The following is a 20,847-nucleotide window of genomic DNA, read 5'->3' on the forward strand; positions in this document are numbered from 1 at the left end:
CAGATGTTCAAAACATCCTAAACATACATCCTAAAAGTGTGTTTATTAGTGATGTATCTCGACATTGTCTACACCACAATACTTTAAAGACTATGTCTCAATAAGTATATGTACAGAATATCCTGTATATTAATACCAATGTGTTTAGTAGTGGTAAATCTTGTCATTGATTTCACAATACTTGAAGGTAGTCGACCAGAAGTCCGTAACTGTGTACTGCTCAGTGGGAAGACGTTGTTACAACGTTCTGGGGGAATTTCAACTGAAATTCACCTCATAGTCATAAAGAAATAACTTAGTCTAAAAGGTATACAGTTGTTTAAGGTGATGATGGCCTCGCATAGACAATTAAAAACATTGACTAATAGAAACTGTTAAGGTTGCACAGATTACAAAATAGTCACGAGTCAGATAAGAAATATGTCTGAAAAAGAGCATAGGACTTGTGATGTCTTTCAAGTGAATTAGCCTAGATAATCTTTTTTGTAATTTGTAAGATAACAATTTTGATGATCCCACAAATACCTTAAATATTAACTGTGATGCTATGCCTTCAACCATTTCATTTAAAATAACAACTACAACGACTTTTTTTACCATTTCCCAAAGTGTTTAGACTATCCACTGCATACGGACAGAATTGTTTTCCTTGTCAGAACTTTTGGTTAGGTACAACAAACGTTTCGTTTTACTTCTTGAGGCTTGAAACTCATGTTTGCAATTTGGAGGAAAAAAAAAATCCGGAACATAAACACATCCGGTTCCCTGATAGCCCTAACTGACCAATCAGAGCCTGTTCTGTGTGTACGGCTGAGAAATGTGTCCGGGTTGATTACACGTTTCAATGATGTGCCACTCATGTGGTTGCGCTGGTGGAGGCTGAAAGCAAGATAAATTGACAACTGTTCGAAGTAACGCTAACGGTCTTGCAGACTACTCATTTCCAGTATTAAGCTGCTAATTTTGAAGAAGCTTTACCTTCGATTCGTAATGAAATTAGACAAGGGCGAGGGTCGTTAGAACAGATTTATGAAGTTGCTGACCAAGTTGATTATCCGGCTGTCCTGTCCAGCGACTGTTTACTTCAACTGCCATTAGCAACACGTTCTCTGTGCTGCTTATGTTCTAGCAGAGAATAATTTGAGAACAGTTTAAAAGAATGAGTTTGTTGCCACGCACTACAGAGGAGCTTAGCTCGGCGGACTACTGGGAGCGTTTTTTTCGCAAACGTGGAGACAAGGCATTCGAGTGGTATGGCGACTATCATTCTCTCTGTGGAGTGCTTCACAAATACATCAAACCCCGTGATCAGGTAATACAATTAGGCATTTGTTGTTAATTGCCAAAAGCCGTAAAACTTGTAAAACAGTATTTGCCACAGGAATGCATATCCTTCCCTGTAATTGCATATACATTGTGCTCCCATACAGGTGCTGGTGGTGGGCTGTGGCAACTCAGAACTGAGTGAACAGCTCTATGATGTGGGCTATCAGCAGCTCACCAACATTGACACCAGCGAGACGGTGGTGTCAAACATGAACCAACGCAATGCTGAACGCCGACCCGGCCTGACTTTCCAATTAATAGATGCCACTCAAACAGGATTTGAGGATGGCAGCTACCAGGTGGCGCTAGATAAAAGCACCCTCGATGCCATGGCCTCTGAAGAGGAAGGTGCACTGGCCAAAAGGATGTTGACAGAAGTTAGTAGGGTGATGGCGGTTGGCGGCCGTTATGTCTGTGTTACTCTGGCCCAGGAGCACGTGGTGCGTCTAGCTGTGGAACACTTCTCCAGTGCAGGCTGGGCCATACGGCTCCACTGCATGACCAAGGAGGAGGACCAGGACTCAGACTCCACCACATTTGCCCTGCCAGTCTTCGTTCTTGTCTGCACCAAGTTTCGGCAGCCCCCCCCTTTCCTGGTGCTGGAGATGTGCTTGGGGGAGGATGGTGCCCCTAAAAGACTTTCATCTGTGCCTGAGCTTCTGGCTGCAGTAAAAGAGAGGCAGGCTTATGCCCTCTTACGGCAGAAGCTCCATGGAGGTACAGACTCAGCCAGCAGCCCCTCTCTCACTCTGTGCCACACAGCCACAGGCTTGCCTCGGTACACCCTCACCGTGAAGGACAGCCCACCCAATGCCAAAGTGCCACGTCTCAATCATTTCGCAATCTTTATAGGTAAGAGTTTCTAGCATTCCATAAACATTCCAGCAAGTGTACAGCTGTCAATGCTCTCCTTGTCTTTAAGTGAGACTATAAAAAACGGAACATTGCAGCTAAATGTGTGCAGCTGTCAATGCTCTTCTTGTCTGGGAGACAATGCTCTGACTTTATCTGTTTTTTTTATTTGATTTATTATGATGTTAGTATGTTATGTTATTTGTTAATATACAGTACATGCACTAGCATATGTTATTTATGGCAATACAGTGTATATACATCTATACAGCATATATGTTGTAGTATGGGTGTGTGAAATCACTAACTTCTGTTTTTACTGTATTATAACTCCATTGTGGGGTGTCATTATACAGTAAGAACTGTATATCATTGATAGATAACAACAACATCATCAGCCTGAAAAAAAAAATCTGAATCCACAGTGCCACAAGGTCGTGAGTCTGACTGGCTGTATGGGTCTGCTGAGGGCCGTGTACAGTTAGCGTCCAGTGCCAACTTCAGACGCCTGGTTATTGTGTCTATGCACCGAGACCAGGAGTATCAGGACATGCAGGCTATCCAAGCAGAGCTCTCGCCAATGGTGATGGAACTTGCTCCTCCAGGAATGCCAGCCAATCAGCAGGTAGAGCTAATTGCCGTAACACACACATACACCCATTGCAACACTTGCAATTAGTCTCTATGATAAAATCTATCCCTATTGCTGCCTAGGTGCCCTTCCTCTCTGTGGGAGGGGATCTGGGTTGGAGGAAGGTGGTGGGGAAGGGGGTCAGTGAGCTCACGGGGGAATTCTCTGTGGAGGACGTCAGAGGGGAGGACGGCCATCTCTACCGCCGACTGATCTTCCTGAAGAACGACCAGCTGGTGCAGTCTGAGAGTCGTCTCAGCACACCACCAAAAGGTGAGATGGGATCATAAAGAAATAACTTCAGAGCAAAAGGATGACCTGTCAGGTATATAATATATATAATGATCCACGTAATGGTGCAGATAAACTGGAACCTCAACAGAGAATCCTAGGGTTTGCATTTATTACAATCTGTTACATTTATCACAGATTATTGCTTAATTTTACATTTATTCATTACTGTTTCATTTATACATCTCTATTTCTTTCCAACAGATATTCTTTCCCACAAATACTCCATATTGCTCTTTCTCTGTACAAGCCTATACTATCATGCTTCAGGCCCTGTGGGCAGATAGTTATATCACTAATTATAAGATGAATCTTATTTCTACAGAATGTGCATGCCCAAACTTACCATAATGCTCTCTTTAAAATCAGCATCTGCGGCCCGCAAGAAGAAGAATAAGAAAAAATCATGTCCTGCACCTTCCGAAGCCACTCCCAGAGCTCCAGCTTCTGATCCTTCTAGTCCCTCATCTGTAGATCACAGTGTCCTATGCTGCACTCATCATGAGGTCATGGTCGCTGGCTTAGCCATGTTGGGGTTGAACACAAGTGCCAACAAAGGTAAGTTATGTGGTTGTGCGTCATTAACACAGTGTTTAGTGGCAGCTGTGTGCTTAGAGTACCACCAATATGCTATAAAAGATCCATTAATAGTGCCTTCATAATTATACAGAGCAACCAATATCTGTGCTGCTGGTGGGACTGGGAGGCGGAGGGCTGGCCCAGTTTGTGCACGACTTTGTCCCATCGTCGCAAATGGATGTGGTCGAGCTGGACCCTGCTGTACTCGACTTGGCTCAAACCTGGTTCGGGTTCCAGCCAAATGACAGACTTAAGGTCACACTGGCTGACGGACTGGCCCACATAACCTCTCTGGAGATCCAGGGTAAGACAAGGAATGCGCGAGGAGTGGCATAAATAATACAAAGGGACAACATGTGTTCATTGGGTGTGAAGTTTGGTTAGTTTGAATGACAAGGACTGTTAGTCAAGTTCCCGGTCTGGAGCACAGTGCAATTCTTGTTGGATGTATTTTGCTCTCAAAATATCTCCCCTATCTTTTACTTTCTCTGACATTATACCTCTGATCTATTTATAGGTGGGCATTCTTATGATGTCATCATGTTTGACGTTGACAGCAAAGACCCCAGCCTGGGAATGAGCTGCCCTCCGCCTGCCTTTGTAGAAAAAGCCCTACTGGAAAAAGTGTTCTGCCTGTTAAGTTCACGAGGTCAGATCTATATTATCATCACTCATATGAATAGATTGTATTGATCTCTGTTTCCTGTAAATGAAAGCACTTTATTTTCTACCAGCATTTTATTGGGACTACTCTACCTTAACTATTAAACTCTGGTAAATCAATAGCTACAAAACAGTCATTCTGTCAGTTTAACTCTGTCTACTCACTGTTCACCTTGAATCTATTTTTTCTCCATTCCTCTCATCTCAGGTGTGTTCATGTTAAATCTGGTGTGCCGAGACACTTCCTTACGGCAGAAGGTGATGGAGTCTGTGCGAGAGGTCTTCCCCCGGGTGTACTCCCGCTCTATCGAGGGTGAGGTGAACGATGTGCTCTTCTGCTTGAGAGAGGCAGGCAAAAGCAAAGATACTGGTGTCCCTGAAGAGCTGAAAAAGGCAGCTAAGAGCCTACAGGGGGCGATACGAGCACACAGCCAGGGAGGACCCGGCAGCCCACACATTGATATCGCTGCAATGTTGGAGGATCTTAGAATAGCATAAAATCAGATATCACCATGGAAGGGTATGAATTAATATAACAGTTGGAAAATACGTGATATATCATCATCGTATAGATCATTATCTCTGCGTGATAAAATATGAATGAATAATCATGATAAATAATGAAAGAATGTATGTATGTTTGTACAATCTTCTCAGTTTCTCAGTTTTCTAGTTTTGTTGCCTACTAAGTATTATTGAAAAAAAGTAAAGGCACTTTCAAGATTTTCAATGCGGGCTCTGTGTTTTACTAGCACTAATTTCATTGTCTGATTTATTGGTCATGCTAGAGATGTGGCTGGTATGTATGTATGTATGTATGTATGTATGTATATAAATTATATATAGAGAAATATAGAGTCATGAGGTTTCAGTTGGTAATATGTTTGGACTGTGAGTAATTCTGAATTTCATTGTCTGATTTATTGGTCATGCTATGTGTATATATATATATATATATATATATATATATATATATATATATATATATATATATATATATATATATATATATATATATATATATATATATATATATATATATATATACACATATACATATTAATCTTGAAGCTGCAAGTTCTTGTTCATGACTACTAAGCATAGCAGATTTTGAAGTTATGTCTCGGTTACAGTATGTAAACCTTAGTTCAGCTGGAGACTCAAGATAGCATTTCATATATATTCTTCTGCTAGGGTAGCATGTTAAGATTAAACATGGATGACTCTCCAAAAACAATTAATTTGCATCTTTATCAGTGTCCCTTCTGGGCCATGTCCTTGTCCAGGATCATGTGCAAGATTCATAGATCTGACACTGCAGTCAGATCTATTGTGAAACAAACATTAATACTATATTGAACAAACCATTTATATATTTGTAAAGGCAATGGTTTGAGCGAATTAGAGAGGTTCTGTATACTTTTGCCACGAATATGTCAACTTTCAAACCGAGGTGTGGCTGCTCAGTCTTGAACTAACCAAGCGCGTGCGCAAATGACCGTTAGCTGTCAGTGCGTGAAGGCTCGTCTTCCCGAAGCAGAGATTGTTCCAGCCAAGTTGGATCCACAGAAGACTCGGTTCGCTGAATGGTAACACTGGGTATATGAAATGGCCGAGGAAATGTTTACTTTTTCACTTTCATTTGTCGGTTCTACTTAACCCGTTTGTCGGAGTACTGAAGTTAAAGTTTAGTCAGACCAGTCGTGAGTAGACTTTTCATGTCCTGAACTGGACCGTTCTGGTACCGAATGTGGCAGTGATATGAAAGCGGATATTTCGACATTCTCGTTTCAAGTTAGCCAGAAAGGTAAGACGGGGCAATTTTTGTATCTAGCTTTTTCAAGCAATGTTTTTTAGCTGAATGGGGTGGCTAGCTCGCCTAAACCCTAAAAGACCCCCCTCAAAATATCACTGACTGACCATTGCTAACAATAACTCCAAAGGCATGTACAGTAAGCTAACTTGCCAGCTAACGTTAAACCCACTTGTTGAAAAGCTTTGGCGAAGCATCTCTTCGAAGACAATGAGTGAATGAATCCTTTAACAGTGAATTCATCCTTTTTATTATAATGTAAATATAATAGAAGTAAAGGGTGCTTAGATGACGACGGTCAGAGTGACAGGCTTCTTCCTTCCTGCTTTGAACTTGAGGCTGGTCTTCATTTCAGTCACCTGCATCCCCGTGGCTGTGTCACCATGGGTAACCAGGGGATGGAGGAGCTCATCCCTTTAGTCAACAAGTTGCAAGATGCTTTCAGTGCAATTGGACAAATATGCAATCTGGACCTCCCTCAAATCGCTGTTGTTGGGGGACAGAGCGCAGGGAAGAGCTCAGTATTAGAAAACTTTGTTGGCAGGTAAGTGAGATTAAATTGATTTAACATGTCAAATCTGCATTGATGGTTCAGTTGTACTTCCATGGCTCACGATTATTAGAAAACTGTACCCACATGCTCTGAAAGGGCAAGCTGGATGAACCTGTGTGTGTGTGTGTATGTGTGTGTGTGTGTGTGTGTGTGTGTTGCTTTACTTATTTAATTTGGCTTCATTCTCAGTTATCACACAAATACAAAAATGGAGGTCGAACCTTATACTAAGATTAGGCTATTTTCTTAAATAATAGATTATACCATGTGCAAATTCATATTACATTTGACTTACTCTTACCAAAACTACATCTTGTAACATTTTTTAAGTACATTGTATTGTAGGACGTATGTTGTACCTATCACTTAATTAAGTGCATAGTGCCAAAGGACACTTTATAGAAAGTGCATTTTCCCCAGCAGTTCAATCATAGAAACTGTGAAGAAGCCATGACCAGTTAAGGTCTTCTGGGTGGACTCTTTTCAGGTCTGGTGACTTTGCTGTTGAAGTGGCTCATGGCTTCCCAAAATGACTGTGCTGAGGTGACAAAGAACAGTGCTAGGGCTGTTATCAAAAAACATGGGTGCGGGTAAGAAGGCAGGCAGGAGGTTTTTACTGTGACCCTGCAAATCATGACAGAGTTTGGTGGCAAGGCGCATGTTTTAGTAACATAGTCACACATGGTACTAGATCCCTTGCTTGCCTGAACAAGGCCATGTAGCTGTGACACAAACTCATAACAGAATATTATTTGTTCATACAATGCTGACTGTGCAGTGTTGCTGTTTAGATGTGTTTTTTTAATTTAAATTAAGTCTTTGGCCTGTGATTGACAATTTCAAAAGTAGCGCTTGGCCTTTTCAGCCAGCACAGATCTACATACTTAGTTCATCCCATGGGAAAAGAGTCTGCCTTCCCCTCTGCTGTACTCCAAATGAATCAAGAAACCTGGTGCCTTTCACCACTCTTCTTTTCTCTTGACAGCAGTTCACATCTACTTCTTCAGAGTAAGTAGATACTACTCTGTGTCTGTCAAGCTTTGTGCCTACAGGTGGTAGAGTTTGGCTTAGTGCAATCCTTTGCTGGGAGGGATTTTTGGTTGCTCAGTTCATTTTGCCTTCACCAGCTTGAGCTTGATTTCTGTTGCTTGATTAGTTAGTGACCGACTGAATTATGGATGAAATGGGACTTGAGTCCTGAGCTATTTGCAGTAAATAAGCTCTGTGCAACCCACTGCTGTAAATCAGAACAGAAATAAGATTTCGTCACATAGCATAAGATTCAAGAATGCTGTTTTGGGGTGAGAAGCCACTGAGTTATTGGGTAATATGTCATTGCAATTGTTTGCAAGAATTATAATTAAAAAAACAAGTGAACTATACAGATTATTTTCAGTTTAGTTAGCAGTCCAAGTAACTGTTGTGAATATTTGGATGAATGCTGTCTAAAGAGTCATCCAGTGGACCAGCTTCATTAAATTCATTCACCCAACAATACTGCTTTTGGCTCTTCTATTTCAAAACATAACTTTGGTTATTCTTCGTGGCCATTTTTAAATCAGTCTAATGCAAGTGATCTACTAAGAACAATATGTTCATGTTGTAGAGCCAAATGCCCATTTCTGATTAATTAAGGTCTGTCTAGGGCATATGTGTAAACTATTACTAATATTGTTTTCAGTGTCGTTTCAAAGCTAAGGCATGATTACATGAAAACACTGAGAGTGTTACTGAAAACATACAACATCAATATCATACAAATACAGGCACACCCTATTGTTTTGTCAGGGCTTGTCCACCAGTTGGATCTCACAGGAAATACTTCCAGTGTTGTAGTGGAACAACACTTTACACATTTCTGTGTGACCCATTTGATCTGAAGTATCACTTTCAGAGAGTTTTGAGTCATATAGAGATACAGTGTGTGTTTGTGGTGTGACAAAATCTAGGTCAGGTCAAAATGGCATTGTTTGTGTGGTATAGAAGGCGTAGGTCAGTGTCCCAGATCTCTTCATAGTATGTATGACACAACATTTTCAAGAAATCCAAAGGTAGCAGAGACAACAGGGTAGATAGCTGTCTGTGCTCACATTCATGTTAGATATGATCTGAATCTTTATGGGTTTTTAAAGAAATGTTAATGACTCTCAGATTGTTGTGTTCTTTCTACTGTCCCAAATGTCTGGCTCATGACAATAGAAAGGAAGTTAGCTTGAGGGTTAGATTGAAGGTTGAGGCTAATGGTTGTGTTGCTGCTGGAAAAAAGTTTGCAGCATTGGTGTAAGAGTGGAAAATCTCCTGTGCTGCATCTTCTCTCCATGTTCTCCAGATGGAGAGACAACGAGAGAGAGAGGCCATGGAGATGTAGGCTATGGGAAATAGCAGCGATGGTAGTGACTGCAGAAGAAAAGTACAGCTCTAGAATGAAAACAAACCATATGTTTTTATTTATTTATTTATTTATTTATTTATTTGTTTGATTGATTGATTGATTGATTGATTGATTGATTGTGTGTGTGTGTGTGTTTGTGTGTGTTTGTGTTTGCGCGGAAGTTGTCTAATCAGAACAAAAAAGTGGCAAAACAAGCCACTTTTTAATGCCTTAACTTCTGTAAGGCAACTGCCATACATTGTTGTCATGATACCTGATGTGATATTAATAGAGATAAGAAGTGACTGTGTGTTCAGGTCAGGGTGGTGACAAAGTTATTCCCTAGTTTTTGGTCATTGATTACAAAGTAATGATCATCCCTGCTGTCTATTTACACCAGCGCAATTAAAAAGCCTTTTACAATCTTCTTCTGAACAGTTGACACCTGGCAAGTCATAGTCCATTGAGTGCCATTTTCCAGTCTTCTTTTCGCTTGACAACATTTTACTTTCACTTCTTGAAGTGTTATTTCTCACTCACGAGGCCCACAGAATGTTTGCTCTAGCTCCACTCTGTTCCAACATGCCTCTTTCTGCTTATAAAGGTGTTGATGATAGGCTGACACAAATATATGCATTCCTCTGGCTCCATGCCATACTCTGTTTACACCATGAACCCATATATATATGAGGGTCATTAATGTAGCGTCATTTATGTGCATGGCCTGTTTGTTGGGTACTGGTGCTGCTGACAAAGTGATGATCGAGTCACTGCAGGCATGGTGTGTATTACCTGCAGTCAGTCTCTCCACAAGACCACTACTGTGAACTGGGTCTGCTCCTTTGGATCTTCCCCTCTTACCCTGTTTACGTTCCACCACTGGCTTCCTCTCCATTTCCCATTAGATCAGTATAGGCTGGGAACAGGACATGTGCTGTCAGGCTGATTATCTTGGCCTTGGAGAAGCCTTTCCTGACATGGGGCTATTGTATTCCCAGACAGTCGCCTCCTTCTTCTCAGCGAGACCCTAAAGCCACCTCTTGAGCATGCATGTACTACGATTCCCAGCAGACATTTAGCCTCATGCCAAATTGACGCCGTTCCTTCCAATAATATGACTCAATTTTGTTGGTGAGAAAGTACAAAACAGTTTTTTCAGCTTGGTGTTATTTATGTTATTCAGCATTCCCTGTCTAATGCAACAATTATGTCTGGAAAGAGTTAAAGTATACTCTACTCTACTCCATATTAGAGTCAGGCATGGACTGTATGAATGTAAAACAGCCATAAATAACTGAATAGGATGGCCAGAGAGATGGGTGAGGTTGAAGGAATGGGTTTACTGTTTCACCCTCTGGCCAAACAAGCTGACGAAGCTCATTTGAGCATGCTTTGGCACTAATCTTACTCCAACTGACTGTGCGTGTGTATGTGTGTCTGTGTCTGTGTCTGTGTTTGTGTTTGTGTTTGTGTTTATGTTTGTCTGCATGCCTTACTTTTTCATTTGTCTGTTAGTGACTGTAACAGACACAAATTATTACCAATATTGTGGCTTAATGCCCCAGGAATAATGTCTTACCAGTATAAAACTACAGGGAGTAATGTTGAGTCGTGCATGTTTATTTGTGAACAGTTTTTCATGCAATATGATTGTGCCCTTATGACTGCTCAGGGACTTCCTGCCCAGAGGTTCAGGCATTGTTACACGAAGGCCCCTGGTCCTGCAGCTTGTCAATCACGATACAGGTGTGCTCATCACCAATACACAGACCTTTAGACTAGTTCACCATGTTGAAACTGTTGTCCTTCAGAAATGTCCTTTCTCTATTTTTTCTATGTATGAAAACCTTCATGTTGACCACACCTGACCATTGTTTCTGCAATGTGGTGACATAATTTACATACCAGTCGTGCTATCTCACTCTCCATTTAAACGTGTACACTATAGCTGGCACTTAATGAACTCTGCTGTGTACTCAGGTTGCATGCTGTGATATTTTTGCTATCTTGGACAGTGTGTTACATTTTACATTGTCCACTAGGGGGAGACCTCTCCTCTTCTAAACAATTTATTGATACCTTCAACTCCCTACTCCCTAATCCCTCTTTTTGTACCCAGAATATGCTGAGTTCCTCCATTGTAAAGGCAGGAAAATGACCGACTTTGAAGAGGTACGGAAAGAGATTGAATCAGAGACAGAGAGATTGACAGGAGCTAATAAGGGCATCTCACCGGTCCCCATCAACCTACGGATTTACTCACCCAACGGTAATTCCAGTCCTCAGTATTATCTCTCTTCACTCATTAGCCACATAATATCCTGACACTTCTGTGTACTGTCTTTTAACAGGGGTCGTAATCTCACTACAACTTCTATTCAGGGATTGACTCTGCCTGATCAATCAATATCTCCCTACCTTTGGCCCTATCACCCATAATCATCTGATTCCTGTTAACATCACCTTATTGTTCCCATTTACTTTAATGTCTCTGACATGAATCTCATAATTCTTCATGGCAAGAGTTCAGAATTATGTTTGGAAAGAATATCAGATTACCATCAAATACACTCTGCAAGCTGAAGAAACACTACAGTCTTGGAAGTTTGAGTCTTAACACATTGATTGTATACAGAGGTGTCTATATATATATACACCTCTGTATACAGTCACTGGTCTAATACTATTCTCTGAGTGAGACATAAAGGGCATGTGCTAACATGACATGTTCCCTTTCCATCTCTGTCCAGTGCTGAACCTGACTCTGATCGATCTGCCGGGCATCACCAAGGTGCCAGTGGGAGACCAGCCTCCAGACATCGAGTATCAGATCCGTGACATGATCATGCAGTTCATCTGCAGGGACAACTGCCTCGTCCTCGCTGTGACTCCTGCCAACATGGACCTGGCCAGCTCAGACGCTCTCAAGCTGTCCAAAGATGTGGACCCTCAGGGTAAAGCACAATTTATGGTCGTCCGTTTTCAGAGACACGGAGAGCCCTCTCCGAGCACCTCTCTGTGGCCTGACGTGCACCTCCCAATTTTTTAACTATCCGTCTCCGTCAATCCGTCAATACATCGCTGTTTACCTTGTGGGTAGTAGTATGCCAACATTAGATAGCTGCCTCAGACACCTCGCAAATCCCCTCAGACGTACTTTTCAGTTACAATAACGGGTTTTTACATTGCAGTGTCTATTTCTCGGTAAAAAAATCGAAGCAAAAAAAAAAGTCAAACAAACAACTTTTATGTACAAATACGACCATCTACGGAGTTTGGTCCGCCGCCATTTATTTTTTTGTATTGCTTTGCAACCGCCACAACCGTCGGAGAACCATAGGGTTCACCTGAGGGTGATCAGTCACTGAACTTAACTCCAGTGAAAATTACAACCACAATCATAAAGTTTAATTTAGAAGAAAGTATCCTTTTTTCTGTTTTGATTGAAGTTTATCATGGTTATACCCAAAGATGTACAGTGGGGAAAATAAGTATTTAAACCCCTGCCGATTTCGCAAGTTTGGCCACTTGCAAAGAAATGTGAGATCTATAATTGTAATAGTAGGTGTATTTTAACAGTGAAAAACAGAATATCAACAAAAAAATCCAGAAAACTGCATTTTATAACATTTATGACTTAATTTGCATTTGATGCAGAAAATAAGTATTTGAACCCCTAGCAAAACATGACTTAGTACTTGGTGGAATAACCCTTGTTGGCAAGCACAGACGTCAGACTTTTCTTGTAGTTGGTCACCAGGTTTACACACATCTCAGGAGGGATTTTGGTCCACTCCTCTTTGCAGATCCTCTCCAAATCCTTAAGGTTGCGTTTTCAATGGGAGGGAATGAGGGAATGAGGGAATGAGGTTCAAGTCCAATATTCCACATTACATGGCCCCATCCATAGTCCCCTCAATGCAGTGGAGTCGTCCTGTACCCTTGGCAGAGAAACAGCCCCAGAGCATAATGTTTCCACCTCCATGCTTGACGGTGGGGATGGTCTCATATTCAGCATTCTTCCCCCTCCAAACGCGGCAAGTCGAGTTGATGCCAAAGAGCTTGATTTTGGTCTCATCTGACCACATCCTGTCTCCCAATCCTCCTTAGAATCATTCAAGTGTTCATTGGCAAACTTCAGACGGCCCTGTACATGTGCTTCCTTGAGCAGGGGGACCTTGCAAGTTCTGCAGTACTTCAAACCATTACGGCGTAGTGTGTTGACAATGGTTTTCTTGGTGACTGTGGTCCCAGCTGCCTCGAGATCATTCACAAGCTCCCCGTGTGTAGTTCTGGGGTTATTCTGCACCTTTCGGATGATCACCGATACCGCACGAGGGGATATCTTGCATGGAGCCCCAGACCTAGAGCGATGGACAGTTGTTTGGTGTTGCTTCCATTTACGAATAATCGCACAAATAGTTGTCTGCTTCTCACCAAGCTGCTTGCCGATGGTTTTGTAACCCATTACAGCCTTGTGCAGGTCTACAATCTTATCTCTGACGTCCTTGGTCAACTCTTTGGTCTTGCCCATGGTGGTGAGGTTGAAGGTGTGAAGTATGATTCTTTGGACAGGTTTCTTTTATACACGTCACCAGTTGAGATCAGGTGTACCTTGTTAGGCCTAATGAGGACTAATCTGTGTGCTTCTTGGGCACATAACGGGTCATTGGGAGCCAGAATTCTTGCTGTTTGCTTGGGGGTTCAAATACAAATAAAGTCATAAATGTTATAAAATGCAGTTTTCTGGATTTGTTTGTTGATATTCTATTTCTCACTGTTAAAATACACCTACCATTACAATTATAGATCACACATTTCTTTGCAAGTGGCCAAACTTGCGAAATCGGCAGGGGTTCAAATACTTATTTTCCCCACTGTATGTATAAATAGGGACTTGCTATTTAATTGTCTGTTTTAAGAATTGGATCAGTTGGCTGACGGATGTACAGTAGGTAAAAGAGAGACGATTGCTTTTAAACTTTCTTCTTTGTTATAAGAGGTATCCTATCCTGATGACTGATGATTACACTGCAGTATAAGTGTATGCATTTGACAGGTGGGCTTGGTGAAGGAAGCTCTTCTTGTTTCCTCTGTATTGTTTCAGGCCAGCGAACCATTGGTGTGATCACCAAACTGGACCTAATGGACGAGGGACGAATGCCAGGGACATCCTGGAGAACAGGTTACTACCCCTACGGAGAGGTATAGTGGAGATGAGCTGGCAGTTTGTGTGTCTGTTTCTGTGTGTGTGTGTGTGTGTGTGTGTTTGTGTGTGTGTTTGTGTGTGTGTTTGTGTGTGTGTGTGTGTGTGTGTGTGTGAATTTGACCTCTGCTTTGCTTCAGTATAGAAATGAACAACAAATATTCATTGTTTTAGTTTTTACTCATTAGACTGTAATTGAATTACAAATAATTCCTATGTGAGTTCAAAATTCTATGTAAAACATTCTGTATCTAATTATAATCAACAATTTGGATGTTATTGACCTGTTAACAGCATGTAACTTAATTAAATGTGTTCAGATTAAAAATAAACACCCACCTAAAATGGGAGGACATTTTTTTTTTTTACATTGGAAGGGCAGGAGATCTGTAATTATCACAGTTCTACTTCTGATTATCTCCCATTTTTCCAAGTATCATATTGCATACCAGTGTATAAATGTTGGCCCTGGTTTCCCGGTTGATCTGTAAGTGGGATCATTGTCAAGTGAATAATGCTGTTGGGATTCCAGACTGTCCTCCCCTCGCTGTGCGGTAACACAGGGCTTGAGTTACAAGCACTTTTACTGCTGCTGCTGTGGAGTGGAGTGGAGTGGTAGCTGTATATGCACCAGACAGAGGGCCCGTCTTAGGCCTGCAGCAGCGCCAGGGCTAAAGCAGCACCAGGTGCAGGGGCGTTCATGCTTCCTCAGGCCCCGCTAATCCATTCGCCACGGAGGCCAGCTTTCAGCTCATGAGAGAGGCCGTGGTGGCAGGCAGCAGAAACCTAGCGCTGCCCCTCTTTTTATGCGGATAAGGGCGCCTTGCCCGCTGCTAATGGCCGGCATTATCTTATGAGTGACTCTTACCACAGTTGTGTTTCTCACAGACAAGCTCATCTTTCTCTTTCTCCATCTCCCCCTTGCCCTCTCTCTCTCTCTCTCTCTCTCTCTCTCTCTCTCTCTGTAGTAGCCTTTTTAGGTGTCCTTGAATCAGATGAGGGTTCAATAAAAGGGTTTTAAACATCAAACATCTCTATTTCCCTCTCTCTTTGTCTTTCTCTCGCTCTATGTCTCTGTCTCTATCCCTTTATTCTTTCCTTCTCTATCCTTCTCTATCCCCCTTTCTAGGCTACATAGGGATAGTGAACCGCAGTCAGAAGGACGTTGATGGGAAGAAGGATATCAAGGTGGCCCTGGCTGCTGAAAGAATGTTCTTCCTGTCTCACCCTGCGTATAAACACATAGCCCACTCCATGGGCACTGCTTACTTGCAGCAAGTGCTCAACCAGGTGAGGGGGAAGGCAGAGGCAGGTAGAGAAGGAATTTAGAAGACTGAATGTGACGTAAGAATGTTCTCTGTCCTCTTCTCTCCTAGCAACTGACAAATCACATCCGGGAAACACTTCCGGCATTCCGCAGTAAGCTGCAGAGCCAGCTGCTGGTACTAGACAAGGAGGCAGAGGAATATCGTCAGTACCAGCCAGATGACCCCTCACGCAAAACCAAATTACTGCTACAGTGAGAGTCTGTCCCAAAGTCCGTGTGTATGTGTGTGTGTAACATAGAGTTAGTGTTAGTGTTTTAGACAGTCACCCTCATATATACCTGTATGCTTTGCTGCAGACTGGTTCAGTACTTTGGGGTGGACTTTGAGAAGAAGATTGAAGGCTCCGGTGATCAGGTGGACACGGTGGAGTTATCAGGAGGAGCCAAAATCAACCGCATCTTCCATGAGCGATTTCCTTTTGACCTGGTCAAGGTTAGCCCAGAAGAGTCATATTTTTTCACTGACTGACCGCATAGTTGTTCTGGCCTTCTGAATGCTCCTTTTTAGGGCCCCCTTATTAGTGCCCTAATTCTAATGTTGCCCTGTGTGTCCCAAGATGGAGCTGGATGAGAGGGAGCTGCGGCGAGAGATCAGCTACGCCATTAAGAACATCCATGGCATCAGGTCAGTTTCCTCACGGCACTGCTGTGTCCAGGCGAGCGACTGGCAAAGTTTAAACCGGGTGCTGCTGACTGACCGACTGCTCACCTCTCGTTTATGTCTGTTCCCTCCAAATTCCTGTTTTTCACTGTTACACCCTCCTTCATCTCTTCCCTCTGTTATGACTTCATCTTTGCTCTCATGACACGACTTTATTCCCTACACTTGTCCCTCGCCTACTGTAAACGTGTCTGTTGGGCCCCCATTTTATGGTATTTATTTTCCCCCTCTCTCTTTATTTCTCCCCATGCATGGCTTTCTTCCTTCATTGCTTAATACTCTGCCTTGGCTCTCTCTCTCTCTCTCTCTTGGTCTGTGTCCTCTGTCCACCCCTCTCCCTCCCTCTCCTGGTCTAGGACAGGCCTGTTCACTCCAGACTTGGCGTTTGAGGCCATGGTGAAGAAGCAGATAATCAAGCTCAGAGGGCCTTGCCTCAAGTGTGTGGATATGGTGACCGAGGAGCTCATTAGGACAGTGCACCAGTGCACTAGAAAGGTACCTGCAATAGACACAGACAGACAGACAGACAGACAGACAGACAGACAGACAGACGTTCAGATAGTGTGGTAGAGCTGAAGACTGTCCTTCTCTGTTGGCCTAGTGGAGGTCAGCCGTGAAACCACAATACCACTGTCACAAGGAGTCAACACTGTAAATGCCTGGCCGAGTAAGATGCATTTTCTGTGAAAGCTTGTTATGTGCTATGAGCAGATAGACAAACAGACTTTTGCGGCAGAACTATTCTGAAAACTGTTCTTATCGGTCAGCGTAGTTGAGGTCAGATGTTAAACCACACAGTTCCACTGTCACAAAGAGTCAACATTGTGGAGTGTATTTGCTGTGAGAGCTTGTTCTGTCTGATGGTTGGTGTTTTTTCTGCAGTTGGCTAGCTATCCTAAACTGCAGGAGGAAACAGAGAGGATTGTGGCCACTCACATTCGGGACCAAGAGAGTCGTTCCAAGGACCAGGTCAAACATTATGATCTAACATTGTGGTCACAAGCACTCATGTACACATACAGTATATCCAGTAGGTATCAAATAATTCTAAATAAAGATCATTTGTATCCACGGCATGTCTCAGCATGCTGATTTTTCACAAGCTGTAATAGATGAAACACAACAATAGCGTTACTGGTCAATACAGTATATTTTCTTCAGAGCCAGGACAGACTCAGAATCAGAAGTGTGTTTGTGCTGCCTGTACACAGTGATGCTGTTGGCATGTATGCAGAGTGTGTATTCATTGTGTAAAGACGCTGGGAAGAAAACCAGTGAAACACTTTGAAAGATCAAACAACACAAGAGAGGAAATTTATGGAGGAAAAGAAGCTCCTTATACACCATTGCAATAGCCATACTCACAATCAGGGCTCGAAATTGGCACCCGCCAAGCGCCAATGGCGTGTAGATTTTTGGGCTGGCGACTAAATTGTGTCCGATGCTCCGCCACTTGGCGAGTGAAATTGCGCAGTACAGCTCCCGACTACCGCGCCCGTCATGGTTAAAAATAGCTTGCAACGCCAACACGAACGGTGGGAGAGGGGCAAGGGTTACATAACGTTCTTCGAATTTTTATACAACTATAACAATTTGCGCGCGAATACAATGTTCTATTATTTTGCCAGCGAATACAACGTTTATAAAGTTCTAATATTTTGAGTGCGAATCAAAAGTTGAAACAGACTTAGTTGACCACACGCAAGTTAACGCAGATAAATGAAAGCTAAAATAATGTGGCGATTAATTGCCGGTGCATCACCTCCAGCAAAGATGCAGCGAACATCTAGGGAGGAAGAAACAACAGCCACAACAGCAGCTACCGCTACCAAGGAAATGTTGCAGTAGGTGGCTCATTGCGATTAATGGGAAGCCACGGTAGTGGCTGAAATATGTTGACGGTGATAAGCGTAGAAGAAGAGCAACGGCAGAACAAGCATAGCCCCGACCGGTGGGCTCTCGCACGCCCCCTTCATTGAGGCAGACGTACTTTTTGCCTCCCCTCTGTTTTTTTCAATGCGGTTTTATGTCAGATCAGCAAGACTATGGTGGCTATAATCTTCTTTTGAATATGTATGCTATATTGTTAGTTGGACAATATTTATCTATCATATAGGTGTCATTTTAAAGCTTAATTTAGATTTTTTGTAGGCCTAATGCGACGCTTCTTATGAGGTTAAATTAATTCATCTGAAGTATATTTCTAATAGCCAACTCTTGAATGTGCTTTGATAAATTGTGGTCATGCAAAAGTTAATTAAATAATGTATCTCTATAGTTTGGATGAGAAGAACAGACTACATCAACGCCAGCCAGCCAGCCACCCACCCAGCATAACCAAACACATACCAATAACCCCAAATCTATAAAACTGGGCTTCAGACAGCGTATGTTGTATAGTGAAGGAGGGCCTTTACGGATCCCGGGTACAGCATACAGCGCGCGTTGCGGCTGTCACCAGCCAAATGGGCAATATTGGTTGATTTTATTTAATCCATTCTGAGAGTGATTTACAATGATATTAAAATCATAGGTAAAGGTTGTTTATGTCAAACAATGTCAGAGTAGGTCTGATTTTGGCCGGTAAAAAATATGATTGGCTGGTAATTTTTTTCATCTACCAGCCATGTTGGCTGGTAAGCCAAAAAGTAAATTTCGAGCCCTGCTCACAATCAAATCTTTTTGGTTTATTTTTTACATGACATCAGTATTTGCTTAGTGATGCAATTTTTTTATTTGTGTCAAGAACAGCCTCACCCCATTCCCAAACTGAGTCTAAATATTTGATTCTCTGTCAAATGTTGAGTATCATGATGAATTGTGTGTGTATGTGTCTCCAATAGGTTTTGCTGCTTATTGAGATCCAACTCTCCTACATAAACACAAACCACGAAGACTTCATCGGGTTCACTAAGTGAGTCATATCCGGTTCTGTGTGTGTTTTTGAATTCTTTTCCTTGTTTTCAAATGGCGTTTTCCATGTTTGGATATTTGCACGCAGCCTTGTTTTATTTGTAGTAAGTCAGATGCTTCCAATGCTGAAGAAATGTCTCAGATTCTTCAGATGTGGCTGCTCTCTCTTTCTCTCTCTCTCTCTCTCTCTCTCTCTCTCTCTCTCTCTCTCTCTCTCTCTCTTTCTCTCTCTTTCACTCTTTATCTCTCTCTTTATGTCCCTCTCTCTTTCTGTCTGTTTTTCTGTCTCTCTCTCTTTGTCTGTCTCTCCCTTTCTCTTTGCCCTCTACTTTGTCAGTGCTCAACAGAGAACCAGTCAGCCAAGTAAAAAGATTGCTGCAGGAAATCAGGTGGGTACCATGGACTATCTGCATTGTGGGTGCTGATAGAAACTACAACAATGACAAAATGTATAACGGGGAAGCTCTTCAGCTATATTTCTACAGTTGGAATGCAAACTGCTTTGTGTCTTATGTCTGCATTAGCTTACACTGTATATTCACGCAAGAGTTTGTAACAGCTTATGTGTGTATGTGTGTGTCAGTGTTATCTTTGTTTGCTGACATTAACAAGCCTCTCTATTTGTTCATTTCCCCCCACACTGCATCACTCTATTCCTCTGCGATTCCCATACCTCCCCTTCTCTGGCTGTTCTGTGGCTGACCCCTCTGCTTTGACCCCCTGACCCCTCTGCTTTGACCTCCTGTCATATACATATAAAGCAGCTCCCAACTCCCCCCCTCTCTGCCCCTCACTCTGCCTGTGACACGCTCCCATCTGCACAGCTCTCTCTCTCAGCCTGGCCTGTGGGGAGAGGGGCGTGGTAAGTCACCTGGCCGAAGCTGATCGTTTATGTGGGCACATGTGTCTGTCGCTGTCTGTTGGCGCACATATGAAAAGGGGGCAAAGATGATTATGTTCTAACTGCAGACATTTGTATGTCAGTTAAACAATTATGTTTATTGGAGTTTTGCTCATACCATACATTCTACTTCTTAGTACAGTAGTTCAAATGTGTCTTATTTGTAACTGGTCATAACGATTCAATGTCTATGAAGAGAATACCTACTGCTGGACAGCAAACTGCTTGTGTTACATCCTGATTTCAGAAAATGATTTCTTTCACAGGACATGAACATGTGTGATATTGCATGTGTGATATCGCAGATGTTTTATGTCGATGCAGTTGTATCAAATGACACATGCGTGGATTGCCCATTGTGTTGTGTCACTCAGATTGTCTTCTCCCCTCTGTTGCTGTTACAGGGTGCCGTTTACTTACTTCACCGTCAAATTGTACGGGTCCAGTTTTTGTAAGCCTTATTGCTGTCTCCATCCTTTTTTTCTCTGTGTGAATGTGGGAATGTATTTTTGTGAGAGAGAAAGAGAAATGCTAACAAGACCACCATCACCTTTTCACCATCAGCATGAGAAACGGCGCACACAAAATCACTCTCAAGGACACAACTGGCATCTGACTTTCTCCCTTGTCCAATATTCTTGTTAACTTCAAATTAATTCTGAGGAGGTCCATCGCAAGAATTCAGATGTCTGTCAACAGTATCTGTGGCTGTAGTGTGGATGTGCAGATAAAGTTACATCAAACAAATACATCCTAAACC

The 20,847-nt window shown here is 42.4% G+C and overlaps 2 protein-coding genes across 2 annotated transcripts; both read left to right on the plus strand.

The window, feature by feature from the left end:
* The first annotated feature begins 705 nt into the window (after window positions 1-705).
* Window positions 706-4,843, plus strand: mettl13 (methyltransferase 13, eEF1A lysine and N-terminal methyltransferase). Its single transcript, XM_042706072.1, has 8 exons — window positions 706-1,312; window positions 1,431-2,178; window positions 2,604-2,803; window positions 2,893-3,082; window positions 3,470-3,658; window positions 3,771-3,983; window positions 4,197-4,328; window positions 4,551-4,843. Exons 1-8 carry the CDS (start codon window positions 1,160-1,162, stop codon window positions 4,838-4,840), a joined length of 2,115 nt encoding a protein of 704 aa, XP_042562006.1. The 5' UTR covers window positions 706-1,159; the 3' UTR covers window positions 4,841-4,843.
* Window positions 4,844-5,654: 811 nt separating this feature from the next.
* dnm3a (dynamin 3a) lies at window positions 5,655-20,775 on the plus strand. The gene is given in 16 exon segments (XM_042706073.1): window positions 5,655-6,149; window positions 6,494-6,699; window positions 10,752-10,825; window positions 11,199-11,348; window positions 11,830-12,033; window positions 14,187-14,228; window positions 14,231-14,284; window positions 15,415-15,575; window positions 15,662-15,804; window positions 15,910-16,045; window positions 16,170-16,237; window positions 16,630-16,768; window positions 17,156-17,242; window positions 19,117-19,187; window positions 19,524-19,575; window positions 20,492-20,775. Coding segments are annotated over 15 exon segments (1,593 nt in total). The 5' UTR covers window positions 5,655-6,149; window positions 6,494-6,538; the 3' UTR covers window positions 20,543-20,775.
* Window positions 20,776-20,847: the final 72 nt, after the last annotated feature.

This window comes from Clupea harengus, unplaced genomic scaffold (genome assembly GCF_900700415.2).
Source record: "Clupea harengus unplaced genomic scaffold, Ch_v2.0.2, whole genome shotgun sequence".
NCBI lineage: Eukaryota > Metazoa > Chordata > Actinopteri > Clupeiformes > Clupeidae > Clupea > Clupea harengus.